This window comes from Tympanuchus pallidicinctus, unplaced genomic scaffold (genome assembly GCF_026119805.1).
Source record: "Tympanuchus pallidicinctus isolate F22 unplaced genomic scaffold, pur_lepc_1.0 scaffold8, whole genome shotgun sequence".
Taxonomy (NCBI): domain Eukaryota; kingdom Metazoa; phylum Chordata; class Aves; order Galliformes; family Phasianidae; genus Tympanuchus; species Tympanuchus pallidicinctus.
The window spans coordinates 55825166-55840314 of record NW_026294802.1 but is presented as its reverse complement, the minus strand read 5'-3'; the positions used below and the strand labels follow the sequence as shown (position 1 = coordinate 55840314).

Below are 15149 nucleotides of genomic sequence, written 5' to 3'. Positions count from 1 at the left end.
TTGCCACCCACCCCTCCTGGGCACACGGAGAACTGTTCTGCACCAGGAAGAGGTGAGCGGCCGTGGCGGAGTTGCCTGGCAGGACAGCGCTGGGCGCAGTGGGTGCTCCCTGCAGGGATGCTGCCCCTCAGCCAGGACCCCAGGAGCGATCATGCTCTCGTGACCATGCTGTGACCTTTGCAGACTGCAGCTCTGCTGCACTGCCAGTCCTTGGCCCAATGTCATCCAGTACGCTGGACTTGGTTTTGTCTGTTACGGTCAATACAGTAAAGGTATTTGTTTCAGAAAGTTCTATCCTGCCAATCTTTCCCCATGAGCTCTATTTTGAACACACCCTGTAATTACTGATATTACCCTGGCAAATTTTCCCCATGAAGTTTTCTCCACTAAGAACCATGACTGTACTTGTCTGCCTCTCCACATTATAATTATCACCAGGCAATATTCATAACTATGCTATTATTATTTATGATATTTTATGCCCTACGAAAACCTATATGACATATGCTCAGACTTCAGAGTCTGAGATGATCAGACTTCAGCTGGGACATTCCCTTCAGTTCAAGCACTTCTTGCTCCTCCATTTGCACTACTACAAGATTAGCTGGAGTATTTATTATGAATACAGGAGTCCCATCGGTGTGAAACCTGCAGGCATTTGATTTGACTCCAGTTCAATACATCCAAACCTCCCATTGTGATCTCTTTCCTACTATTTTTTCTCAGTTGGTGCACATTTCAGGACTTCTGATGGCTCAGTCTAGAATAGTATACCATGGATTCTTGCTGAGGCAAGACAATTAACTAAAGGAGTGCTTAATTATTCCAGATGGACAATGGAGTATAGCACACTTATGCCTCATGCAAAACATAAATAAACAGAACAGAATGAACAACATATCTGCCAATCATAGTCTAGACTTAAAATTTGGCACTGAAATACTTAGAAACAAAGTAAATGTTTTATTCTCACACTTCAGAAAAATTAAATAAAACTCTGTCTTGTAAGCACCTTTAGTTTTAATTATTTAAGATCAATACTAATCTAAACGCCTCTGTCCCTAACATGCATCTCATCTCCAGGGTCATAGACCTTTTTTATTACAAAATCACTGGCTTTCTCCACAAATATTACTGTTAACCAGTTTCCTCAATATCATATGTATAAGGGCTATAAACTAATGAGCAGATCTAGGTTATGTAGAAAAAGTGTAGAAAGGAAACAAATGTTGAACGTCACATTTACATTAACTTCTCACAGTTCAAATGGCAATTTATCCACAACATAGTATGAATCATGCAGCAAGAAAAGGGAGGAACCTCCAGTTTCTTTGATTTATTTGTCATATGGTTGACTGATGTCAGTATCAGTGGCTTAAAAAAATTTAAACATCCAAAAGAAAGGAAGAGAGAAAGGAGGAAAAGGTCTAGCTTTCCGCAAAATCCATTTCCTTTACAACGAAGAGCTCAAACCAAACCAAAACAAAGGCTGCTGAAGAGCAGAGTCTTCTGTTCCTCTCATGCTTCTCTCTTGGTCTGGTGCAAGCTGAGAATCAAGGTTATGTGACTGGTAGATGTTTTTGTTTATATATGTATGTATGTAGGTAGGTAGGTACAGATATATGCACGTACATACATACATATATGCACACCAATACAGTCTTCCTAAAAATGCTCTTTGCAGTCCAGAGGCAGCAGGAGTCACTGTGAAGGAAGAGCTGGGCAACATATGGCTGTAGAGTCTGCACTGGAAAAAGTCACTGGCTAAATACACGCCGGCTGTTTGTTTTCGTTTATTTTCATGAGGCGAAATACGAGCTCTGCATAGAGTACAGCCTGTCAATGGGGTTTCCTACCCTAGCCTGCATGGAGTTAACTTCAGAAGAGGCAAGAAAACAGTCGCTCAAGCTAGTTAAAGAGGTATCACTGTCGATATCATGAAAAATGGAGTCGTTTCCTGCAAATGAAATGTATACATTAAGCTGTATTCTGTGCAGCCAGAGGACACAGTACACACGGATGCGATGCTTGTATATAGCACACTGCAGCAAAAGGGAATGCTTCTGGTCTTGTTTTTGCATGTTAATGCAATTTGGCTCTAAGGGTCTGACCTATGAAAAGAAAGGCTAGCAACAAATTTGCAGAGTTCAGCTGGCAGCAATATCATTTAGAAATGCGGAAGACTGCCAGTTTCTAATATATATGTCAGTCAGCAGCAAGCCTTGGCTGATGACGTGAGCAAACAGTCAGGGGAGAAGAGGGCTCCTGGTGCCCCACGAGCTGCCACTGAGCACATGTGGGGGCTCAGGGCAGGAATGCAGGACCACTGAGCCCACAGAGGGAAAAAGTGGCCTGAGCACCATAACCAGTAATGGCCTTGGTTTACACACGAGGCAAAACGCCGGCCGACAAAGCCGACCGGGCCCAGGTTTCCTGGCCTCAAATAAGCTATAGCTGTAAATATGCTTTCTTTTCAGAAAATTCCACTCTTTGTGGACTGGTTTGGAACACAGCGCCATTTATTTCCCTTAGCAACTACAAGTTCAGCTTATTTCATATTTCAAGGTACCAGAAAGAGCTCTAGCTCAAGTAATGTGAGCTTTAGGAAAGTGTTACTCTGGTTCTTTTTCCTTACACGTTCATTTAAAATGGCTTTGTCTTAATTCCTGCATTGATTTTGGAACACAGGAGTTGCCTCCAGAGGAGTTTTGCTTAGAAGTTGCCAAGCACATTGTTAGCAACAAAATCACAAGTCATCTAATGCTCATTTGCACTTCAAATATCCTACAGTATTTACCAAATTGCCTGGCGAGCACTGTGGTCTTGCCCCAGTGGAAAAAGCAGTCATACAGACCCAAGCCAGATTTCTTGTTAGTCTGTGCAATCCATGCTCATACAGTCACGTGCACGTTTAACTGCAATGAAGTGCTCCCGGTCAACACAAAAGAGTCTGATGTAAACAGGTCCTCTTTGTCTACGGCAAGGCCAATAGTCACAGTCTGAGAAATCTTCTGAAATTTTATTTAAGTGCCACACTGCAATTGTTCGGAATCAATTGTTAGGCAGCTAATATGCTTGAGAAGCATTTAGTGTACCTATTCACTTGATGTTGCATGTAAGGAAATTGTAAAAGCAAACCATCATCTTGATTTTGGACAGAGAATATAATTATGCAGGAGCAATGTCCTGTGGTGACATATCTCCCGATAGCTCAAAAACAAATCCATGCATGTGATCTGAGGGATCTTTGAGGTTTGGTTATTTATTTTTGAATAAATGGATCACTTCTCTTTATTAGACCACTTTTCAAGGCACTATCTTCCCAAAGCTTCTAGGAAAAAGGAAAAACTTGTGAGGATGGTAAGGAAAATTTGTCACTGTTTATTTTTAGTCTTGGACAGTGATTTAAAAAAGTAAAGCTGGAGAGATAATGTTGCTTATCTTTATCATTTATCAAAACTATACTCTGTAGTAGTGTCCAGAAGGTGGGAAGAGCCCTCTTCTACCCTTTTATGTGTACATGAAAATATACACACAAAACTGACCAGTAGAAATTCCTTTGTACAAATCCCAGAAAAAGACTATAACAGCAAGTAACTCCGTTGAACCTTTGGAGTGTGAACCAGCATATGAACCCTGCTATTTCTGATGCGGCAGAATGATGCATGCCTTACCATAAGGGTTCATGTGGTCGCCTGGCATTTGTGGAGGGGTCAGACCCTGCTGAAAAGGGTCTGTGCCATAACTGCTTTGATCCATTGCTACAATCTGCTGCTGTGGTGGTGCAAGTGGTGTGTAAGATGTCATCATCCCTTCCATTCGGTTAGACATTACTTCTGCAAAAGACACAGGAGGGCACAGTCACTGCTTAGCAACAGAAAGGCTGCAGATATCACTGCTGATGACATTACTGAGCATAAGAGCACTGTGGATGCATGTAGGAGTCTGTGCCATTCAGAGATGCCTTCCCAATCTTGTTTGAGAGTACAACTATTAAGTGCAAAGATCTCTGGACCATATTACCCACTTGTGGGTGCTGGCTCATATCTTCCCAAAGTCTCCTTGTAACTGCTATAGCCCTTACGTTCTCTAGTGCCTGTTCGTGCCAGCCTAATACTGCTAATGCAGAAACAGTACAGCAACTCTCTATGCTGGAGTGGATGTCATGTGGAGCAAACAATATATGTTTCCTTAACAGTAGCCCCTCATGCAGCTCATGATCCTCAAGGTCATGACCGTTTTTCTGCTCTGCGTCAGAAGAATTTGAGGCTGCAAGGCCTTGAGATGCTGCTCTTCAGCAGCAACCCTGAAGCTGCAGGACATGTCCTGGCAACTCTGCCCCGGACGTGGGGCACAGGAGGGGCTCCCTGTAACACCGCTGAGCACAGTACCCTCTCTTCATAAGAAAATAAAGCTAACTGGAAGATCTCCATTAAGTGAGCTTCCTGGAGATTTCCGCCAGTGTAAGCTCCTCTGCACTGCAGATTTCTTACAGGAAGGTACTGGCTTCTGTAAGCACCTTGTGGGTCTGAGAAGAATTTGGGATAACATACCACAGTCACTCAGACACAGCAGCTCTGTGTGCTACCACAGGTGATGGTACACACTTGTGAATACTCTGCATGGCTGTACTGAGACAGTATGTATCCATGTGGAAATGGCACTTTGAGAAAGCTTGTAGGTTCTTTCCCCCTTGCTTTGCCTCCATCACAGATCCCCTACCTTGCCCTAGTCGCTGAGAGTTTTGTTGCTCCTGCTGCTGCTGGTGCCTTCGTGCTAGTTTTTTCATCTGAGCAAAAGAGGAAGAACAGAACAATCTCATGGGTCTGAATGGAACAATTTTTTCTTCTTCCAAAATTCTCTGTAAACATCAAATCAATCAATACAGACCACTTATATTCATGCATATAACACTTTGGGTTCAGTTTCCAGTTCACATTTGCAAATAAAATTTACTCCTGGTGTTGTGCTTGTAGGACATGAACTTGATGTTCGTGTTCCTGCATGGATGTAGACAGCAAAGCATGCAAAATGTGCATAGTTCAGTCCCTTGGATCGTTGTGATATGTTCAACATCTTGGGGGTGGGGATAAGGGAGTCCCTGTTGCAGAACAATTCGTGTATTACTTTTGAGAACTTGAGAAACAACCTACCTTTGCTCTTTGGTTTTGAAACCAAACCTGGACAACCCGCACACTGAGTCCTGTTTCAGCTGCTAAAGTTTCTCTGACCTAGAGGAGGAAATGTTTAAAGCTGTATTTGTTTTTCCCCACATCTGGTAAGTCACATTCTGAGGAATATAATTGCATTTACAATAAGTACTGCATACACAGAATTATTTTTTTTAATTCCTCATATTTTTGCACAGTCTGTGCAAGCTCTGCCCTTCACATCACTACTTTCATAAAAAATAAACAAGTGTTCCGAGCAGTGTGAAATGTTACTAAATCATTTAATGATTTTTAGTTTACTAATAAACCAGTTCTGCATGAAAAATTACAGACTTAGCTATGAATTATGTTTATGCTTTTGGCAACAGGGCACACTGCACTGTCCCAGGAGACGCATTTTGTACACCTACAGGACAGTGTCATTTTTTGCAACAAATTTTGTGATACAACTCCACTTTTTTTTTTTTCTCACCAGACAAACTCAGGATTAAATAATTTTCTAGATTAGTTTTCAAAAGATTTCATTTTCATCAGCTTCATCAGGCCTTTCCTTAGCTGCTACAAATGAGATAACACCATGGTTAACTTTCTTAAAAAAACAGGACTGGAAGGACAAGTGGTAGGTCCAGGGCTGTGCACCCAACTCCCCAGAAAGTGAATCCCTCTGCGGTGGGAAGGAGGGCTTGAAGTCACTTTACCCAGGTTCTGAAAGCCCATTACTTTGTTTTACAGCACACAAATATGTTGCTCTATGGGAATCAGTCACAGAGCTGCTCTACATAATGAATAACAAAAAATGACATAGACATAGAACTGGTCCCAGGACGCTTTCTGGTTTCTGCATTCACCTCCAAGCGCCTGCTGCTGGCCCAGGAAAGGGCAGGGGCCTTTGTGACCTGATGCTCTCACCCTGTGCACTGCTGGGTGTCAGAACAGAATGTAGGTCTCTATGGAAGCACCTACCTTCCTACAGGGCTTGGAAGACACTTCAAAGGATGCTTTGAATGCTCGTCTCTGCTGTGTAGTGAGTATTGTCCTCGGTCGTTTAGGTCTCCTTGGGTCCTTCCCATCATCACTTCCTTTTCCTTGTGTTACTTGTCCTTTGGTGGGCTTAACATCTCCATCTTCATCATCACTTTTAACTGGTGAAAAATCAACAAGATATAAAACTATTTGTGTTCCACCAAGACAACGGGGTATTTGAGAACTACTCTTCAGCTACAAACTCATCAACAGGTCAACGACTGTGTTTATCTGCAGACCTACATTTACTACAGGCGGGAGGAGGCTATCTTAAATCTGTGTGTATGGCCTAAATCAAATCCCACAAAAGGAGAAGAATATTTTTCTCTACTTAATATATAATCGAGGGCATGGGACAGATCAGGGGCTGTAAATTCAGAATACAATGCGGTATCTCCATAAACTGGTTCAGGGACTCTTGGTACCCTTCTACCATCATCTGATTCCCTCTTTGCTCACCTGCTGACTCTGCTGCAACCACACTGGCTAACACACACCTTTACCTTCAAAGAATGGCTTCATCTTCTCCCTCTGCACTACTTTCAGAGAGGTGCCGCTGTCCCCAAGGCTGAGGCAGCGAAACAGTCTAAGTGCAAATATTTCCAAAGTATCTTAAAGTCTGTTTACATAAATATGGTGTAGATTCCAGAAATTGTTCTGAAAATGTTGATGCTCCGGAGATAATATTAAATAAAGTCTTTTTCCTGTCATTTCAGTATTCTTTCTCTGTTCATTACAAACTATCAATACGTGTATGCACAAATTTATTTTTCTTGGCAAAAACACAAATATGTACGTGCTTATGTAAATAGATTATTTGTATTTTCCGCTGTTAGGCTATGAATATTCTTATAGTCTAGTGATATTATGTATGCTGGTATATTGTACCATGAAATTTCATTCTCAGTGGCAAGCATTAAAGAATAAGTCTGAATTCTGATGCGAAAAACAATTTTCCAACTCAGTATATTTCATTTCAACAGACTGCCAGGGTTTTTTTTCTACCAGAAGACATTAATGTACAATTCCAGGAACCTCAGCCTTAAGAAACTCACCATCATTTTGATATATTCAGAAATTACATTTGGGGAATTAACAAATTAGACTTTTATTCATTATTGGGTCTGATTATTATGCACCTAGCAATCTAATCACCTTTTACTTTAATAAGCATCTTTTGCCTAATGATTAAAGAGAAGTTCAGTCATTTTAATAACCATGACATTATTAACTTTCCAGCAAGCCATTTCTAAGGAAAGGTTAGTGAAGATTAGTATTGCTCATTGGAGAGTTACTTTTGTGTCCAGTGGATAAATATTTGATTAGAGAAGGACACACACTCAGCCAGGGGTACAGGAGATCATTTGCTCTCACTCAGGCACTTAGGAGATTTGTGTTTTCAATGCATTTGAGAACGGGAGACAAAACATCTCATTTAATTTGTCAACTTGTTTTTCAGGTTCATGTCTGGCTAACAGAGTATAATGGAAAAAAAACAAAAAGCACCTCCAGGAGTAAGAAACTATCCCTTGTGCCAGTGGAAAATGAAATTGAAAGCAAGCCTGTTTTGTACTTCTTCGGCAGCCGACTGCCCAGTTGATCACAAAGTACAAAACCCATGAAGGAACGTGCATCCATGCCAAACACGGCCCTCTGAGGCAGGCAGCTGGCAACAGCCAACTTCCAGTCCTGGCGTGGCAAGCTCACACTCGCTGGTGGAAGGAGCAGGATCACCATGCTCAGCCTGCAGGGCTGGGCACAGCTCCGCACTGTTCTTTTCAAAGGGTTTGTCTGGATACAGACTGCAGCAGGTTGCTGAAGCTGGGATGACAGAACAACATGCTGAAGGGCAAGTAGGAAACTCAGACACCTCATGCAAATTCACAAAGAGCCCAAACCCTGTGATATTGAGATGACAGAGCAAAGCACTCATGCTCCTGCAAATACAGCAGGGCAATAAATAACAAGAAAATATCTGGTCCTGCACACCCTGCTGACACAGCAGTGACCTTTCTCTTGCTGCGTTCCCAACCAAAAATATAAATTCGAGCAATGTGATGAATATGACTTTTGGATTAGGGACAATTACAATAAGGACAATTACTGTGCCTATTTTCCCATAAACTACAGGCAAAGATCCAAGTTGTTTGTCTGCTTAATGGAATGGTGATTGTTGATTTTCTTGGACATTTTCTTGGGAAATAAAAGAGCAATTGTGATGACTGGCACCATACTGCACACACACTGTCTCTAGTCTTGGACTCAACCAGGGCACACACGCAACGAGAAGTTTCCAGTCTCAGTGAGAGCACATGGCACAGATAGGAGGAATGCTGTTCCTCCTGTTTATGCTTGAGCCTGACAGGCAGCCCTCACTGTAACTGCTGCCAGATGCTCTGGGTTTTGGACTGCAGAATCTAGACCCAGTGTGTGATCTTTTTATCATGTACAGTACTGTGCTCAGTCCCATCCAGACAGCAAGCAGCTTTGCTCACTCTTTCAAAACTTTCCCTTGGAGGTGGCTGGAGGACACCCATCAGCTATCAGCTGGGAGAGCTCCAAGGCTTTCTTTAGGAGAAGCTCTGCTTGCACAGCATGGTGACCTGCCACCCATTTTTCTGGCTCATTACTGAAAGCATATGAGCAGAAGATTCCCTGATATCGGGGCAAAAATATTTTTGGAGGAAGGAATGCCTGTGGAAAAGAGTAGGCTTAGTATGAGGTCTCAGGTAACTGAAGTCAGTCTGATTCACGTGCTGCGATCTCACAGAAACGCACAGTATTGACCCCTTAAGAAACCTCAACGTTTTTTCAACTTTACTAAGACAGCAGCAAATTAGGGAAAGGAACAAATTCAGGAAGAACAACTGGTAGCGGGGATTTTTAGCTGCGCCTGCTAAGAGTTGTAACTTGTATGGGTGACAAAAGCACGTAGAGAAAGCGGATGCGTAAACGGATATGTTTTTCTGTAAAATGCTCTGCAAGCTCTTCCAGCTTTTCCAGCTGGCACAGGAGTGGGAATGCTCACCTGAGTCGGAATCATCTGGGCTGACGGAGCTCAAGAGGTCCTTTTCTTTCTCATAGTCACTTTTACAGAGCAACTGCCCTTCCTTGAGAACAAACTCATCCCCTTTTCTCAGCTGTCGCTCACAAACGCAGCAACAGAAGCAGCTTAAGTGGTAAACGCACTCCAGGGCTCTCATCACGAATTCTGTTGGGGCAATTTTTTCCATGCAGCCACTGCACTTAGCAGCAAAAAGCCTGAAAGAAAGAGAGGCAAAGAAGTCAAAGGGAACATCAGATCCACACACTGCATGAATTTAAACACATAAAGTTCTTTAATTTAGCTACAGATCAGACTGCCTCATACTTTTGTAGATGCGGGACTTGTATTCTTAGTCTTGGAAACATCACAACATATTCAAATCTCAGACACTTTGGACTGCAGATTCCCAAACTGCCTGTGCTGGATAAAAATATAAAGATTTGTTCTCATCCCACTGCTTTGTTCCTCTTTAGGATAAGAAACATTAAGGCGCTCTCAGAGTTTGGATAAGTTCCTTCAAAATCAAACTTATTTTAATTCACTTTTTAGAGGAAAGGCTGAGCCAGACTTTTCTTTATGCAGGCATTTTGATTTCAGAATATATTTCATGACTTCACCTTTCTGGTACTGCCTGTGTCTGAGGAGGCTATAACAAATGAACACAGAAACAAGCATGGAAACGCAGTGCTGTTGCTGAGCAGATGACACACACATGCAATCACATACATGTAATTGATAAAGAGAGGAGTGAAATAATGTGGCTTTTCTTTGGACGTTGAGTTATTCCAGAATAACCTGTTTCCAAAGACAGTCCTGTGCATTTTAAATGGTGTGAAACATCCTTTGGCAGAGACAGGCAGTGATACAATCTGCTAAATTACCACTATAATCACAGGCTCTACAATATACACTATATTCCAGACTAATTCTTATTAAACCTTTATAAACCCCCTCTTTCATGCGTCATTAATTTTCTAAGATAAAGTTAGAATGATATTGATTAATTTTATTTTGCTTTTCTAATGGCAACTGGGAATCTCCTTAAGTGAGCTTTTAGGAAGGCGGCTGCTTCAAATAAAGATGAATAGCTGAGTTACATCCCTGTACCACACAGTGGATTTGGTAATTTGAAATTCAGTGGCTTTTATGGCAATACATCAAAGCGCAAGGTGCATTAATATTTACATTTTTTCAATGAAATTAACACAACTGCAGTGATGCGTTCACAAGAAAAAGGAGATTCTACATTGCATGGTGGCGTATGATGATTTTTTGTTGTTTTTTTTTTTTCGTCCTCAGAATTATCACCTTTTTTATTAAGGGCAAATATGATTAATTTTTGAAGGCGCAGGCTGTGGCACCTATTGAGCCTTCCAAAGCCTCCATTTTGTCTGAGCTGAGAAAATCCAGCAAAATGGCAGTCACTAGTTCTTCAGCAAAGCAATGAAGTCACAAAATAGGCACGAGGGAAAGGAAAATGTAAATACATTTGCATACTGCATCCAAAGAAAGGCAGACTGCCCAAGAACTTGTGTGGCTCTTACACCTGTATCTTTTGATCTGAAAAGAAATCTACTGTAGTAACTGTGCTGGTTTGTGCATGTCTTTGCACAACCAGAGATGCAGCACAACAGCTCTGTGTTGTACAAATCACAGAAGGAACACTGAGCAACTCCTTCTTGAGTACACAATGGAATAAATTTATTAAAGGAAAACTGACGGTGTGCAGGACCACCAGCCACTGCTGATGAAAGGGCCTCTTAATGTCATACTGTCTGCTGGGTCTGTCCACAACTTTACTGTTAGAGGCAAACTTCAGCAGCAAGAGGGAAATGTGATTTTACGTTCTGGCTACTAAGCATCACAAGAATATCACAGTGCTTTCGTTAGCAACTTCCTATGCAGGAAATATTTCTATCTATGCACAATAGCATATCTGAAAGGATTAAAACACAATGGGGGAAAAAAAGAGCAAACAGATTTTAAGCACTTAAAAAAGTTGTTTCTGTTTAACTGCTTAAACCTATTTGACTCAGTTTAATTAAGCTTGTATCTTTTGTCTGAGGACTGTTGCGACGATGGAGCACACTTAAAGAATCTGAAGATTAGCAAATCTGGTGTGAAGGCATCCGGCTCCCCTGACTGCCATCAGTTCATTTATACTGGTGTGACAGTTAACCTGTGCACGCTTCAGTAAAACTCAATGGCTGGCTATCAGGAGGGATGGGACAGACCCTACATGTGGTAGCTGCTCTGCTGGGCTGCAGATGTAACAGCCTGACCAGGAAACATTGCTGCATTTCTGTTTCTACAGTCTCCAGGTTCCTGACTTCATCTGAATTTCAAATCAGTGCTACTAGCCTGAGAAATCTTAGAAAGAAACTCAGGAAAGCGACTGCGATCCTGCAGGTACAGGCACTGATCTGTCTAAAACCCCTCGCAATACTGCTGCGATGATGATAAAACCCAGCATTGCAGTCGGGCTGTTAATAAAAGTAGTGCTGAAAGATCGGTGTACTTTGGAGGCTTTCACAGAAAGAGTTAATGCAGGATGTCTGCTCCACCACCCCCCTTTGTAGGCAGACCAGGGAGGCCAGGCTCTGAGAGACACTCAAAGAATACGGGCTTTATCTCTTTGAAAGAAGAACCTAGCAGAGATGGCTCCAAGGGAAATGTACATTAAGTCTTCCTAGACCAAACCATTCCTACTGCAAGCCCACTGGATCAGTACCAGCACTACGTGGGCAGCACTGCAGAACTGCTCGCCAGGGCCAGGAGAGCCCAGGCAGAAAGGAGCAGGCAGGAACTTCCCTGCTTCCCCTCTGAGTGGAGCAGTAAGGGCAGCAGCTTCCCTCAGAGGGCTGCGGGAGGCCGGACAAGAAAGGCCAATGCAGCACTTCTGCAGAGAGCGCATCAGCAGCTTGGGGCCGCTGAAGCTGAGGCTGGACTGACACTGCAAAAAATGGTGCACGACATTAGATAAGACAGCAGCTGTCTCCAGTTTTCTCCCAAGCAAGCTGCAAAATCTGCCACCGTTCAGTGGAAGTGCAAACACAAATGTAGCATTGTTTAGAAATAATTTTAAGGAGGAAAGCATACACTCCCCCTCACATTTCCTAGCTGGAACATAATAATATTCTGTTGTCTTCTTATCCTTGTGCTACAGCGTGTATTGTTTACATGACCGGTGTTTTCTATGTCATACTGCTTTACCAAGTGGCTTTTCTTCTCCCTTGTTTGCAAAATAAAAGATATACAAAGAAATGTATTATTGTCAGTGTAGTATTAAATCATTCAAATTAATGTACATTTGTCTGACAATACTGTGTTATTTTCATATGCTTAATTGTCCCTTGTCAATCTAACAACATCCCATAAACCTTACTTGGGTACTCTCTGCATTATAGCATGCACTCACCCATCTTACACTGAGTTGGATGTAATTCTGTGATTACAAAATTTTCATTACATTTATCATTTAAAATGTCTATAGATGTTTTTTAGCTTCCAGAAAGTAACCCAGGGTTATGCACTTCTCTTTTTTTTTTTTTTTTTGCACAAGGCAGTCTCACAACAGGAAACCAATCTTGACAAATGACCAGACTTTGATATCTGTGACCTAAAACACTGCTCATTAGACTGTTCATTTTATAAATGAATGGTAATAAACCTGTTGAGAAGTGTAGGATAGCAAGAATACTTTACAGATCACCCATTTGTAGGTTTTAATCAAGGCAACACATTTGATGAGGAGCATGCAGGTATCTATGCAGAGACAAACACTGTCCTACTCAACTACATTTAAAGAAATATTTCTTTTGTTTTCTATACATTTTGCCAATAATTTGCATAGCTCTGACTTTTTACCCCCACAGATGATTATCTCCAGCTCTCTTAAGTTAATGTCCAACCTCAAAATCCTTGGACTTGTTCAAGTATGCGGAGAGTGGAAATCAAATGCCTTTATTAGAAGCCCCAGGAAATCTCTGACTCCTAAGCACAACGAAAACATTCCAAAGAAAATTGTTCAAAGCAGACAAAGGAGAAAAGCAGAATAAGAAACCTTGTTTTGAATCAACGACTGCAAGAGTTTTATAAATAAATTATGTTGCATGGACTATTTTGAAAGACAACTCAATAACTTCAGAAATTTTTAAGTGTGCTTGTCTCCATGACTGAACCACTTAGGAGATTCAGCTGAGCTTAGGTTTGAAACAATGGCCTGTTTGTCCATTCAAGTATTTGTAACAATCACCAGGAAGTAAATTTACAGTACAAGATAACAAAAAATATTCACAATTTTAAACTGGGTGAATTTACTAAAATAATTTTGCATTTGTTGCAGGGCAATGAAATACTAAGACATGTGGCCCTGTCTTTAAACAGTAGAGGAAAATGTTCACCAGCGGAAGAGGCCATAAAGATTTTATTTGTTAGGATATCCCTGTGAAGTCAGGCTGAATCAGTAATCCTTAGGAACAACCACAGTTACATGATCTGTTGTGCCTTCCTGCATGGGCACAACCATCTGGTGTTTAATATGTATCACTGATTTATTATCTCTTGCACAGCTATCTTGCTGTAAGCTTGACCCTGATATGCTCCTGAGAATCACTGTTCTGATGTTTACTCTTATAATGTCCTGACAACCCACACTTTACCTTTCTATTACTCATCCAGGTTCTTCATTTCCTCCTGTTTGTGGGCAAACATATTTTAATTGTTTTATTATAACTAATTTAATCTGTGCTGAGAGATCTCAATGTGCAGTGTGAAATTTGCTGTACACATTAAGTGTGGTTCAAGAGGTTTGTTGTATAGGACTGAGGTATAAAAATAGACTCATTCAGTCAGGTTGTTTATTTACTGGACCTCTGCTGCAAAGCAGTAAATAGGGAGTTATTATCTGTTATTTGATATATGCGAGAGGACAGATGTTGCTGTCTAACTACCAGAGATGTTGAAACGTTTTCCTTTCTCCGTTATTCTGACATTATGTGTTGCAGGAAACTACAGCAGATAGCTGCATTTTCTTTATTTAATAACTCTGCAAAGATGGTGGACACAAGCTTTTGTTAATAGCGTAGGTATAGTCTGAAACTCTGATACTTTTTTTTCTGATAATAGCTGGTATATGACATCCCTATTGTGCCTATATATCCAGCTGGGAGATCACTTGGCACTCAGAGAACAAAATATGTTAGAGACAAAGTAAAATACATTATGCTTTTCACACAACTGAGTTTTATTAAGGGAAGAAATTAAATTACTAACAAATAACATCTGTTACTTCTTCGTCAGGAGAAATTTTGATGCTTCCGTGATCTTTAGATGATGCAGAATGGGGAAAACACTACGCATTTTTTCAACTGTAGGACTTGAATGGTTTTGTAGCGCCTTCCAGCTCACGAGTGCACATAAAAGATGAAAACTTTCTTGGTTGCACTAAATCCTGAACATACAAAAAATCTCACGTGCACTAAAGAACTAAAGCAGAAATTTAATTTTATGATTTGGAAAAGAAGAAACTCAAAAAAAAAAAAAAAAAAAAAAGAAACCAATCCATTTAAAATATTTTCCCTGCAGAAAAAGTGATTACATAGTTTATTAAAGCCAATTTCATAGATGAAACTTCAGCAAAATAAAGCTAATTCCCTTTCACTGAGCAGTAATAAAGCATGCACAAAAATTAAAAGTTTCTAGGAAAAAAAGTAATATACATAGAGAAACTAAAACAAAAAAGCCCACCTTTCTCTAGTGGGAAGTCTGAGGAAAGCATTTATGAGCCCTCTATGTGTTAAGAATACTGACTACTAACGAATGCTGCATTTGAAGCTGTGCTGCACAGTGGGGAAGTGGATTTCTACTTTCAAGTGTGGCATATCATGGCACCAAGGTTTTTCCCCATA

At 41.0% G+C, this 15149-nt stretch overlaps 1 protein-coding gene across 1 annotated transcript in view; it reads right to left on the bottom strand.

The window, feature by feature from the left end:
- Positions 1-1321: 1321 nt before the first annotated feature.
- Positions 1322-15149, bottom strand: part of LMX1B (LIM homeobox transcription factor 1 beta) — a 94285-nt gene continuing 80457 nt past the window's right edge. Inside the window, exons 3-8 of the mRNA XM_052668931.1 lie at positions 9223-9455; positions 6135-6313; positions 5154-5231; positions 4723-4789; positions 3675-3836; positions 1322-1957 (exon numbers count right to left, since the gene is read on the bottom strand). Of these exons, the coding sequence (XP_052524891.1) occupies positions 1800-1957; positions 3675-3836; positions 4723-4789; positions 5154-5231; positions 6135-6313; positions 9223-9455 (877 nt within the window). The 3' untranslated portion in view covers positions 1322-1799. The remainder of the gene's footprint in view (positions 1958-3674; positions 3837-4722; positions 4790-5153; positions 5232-6134; positions 6314-9222; positions 9456-15149) is intronic.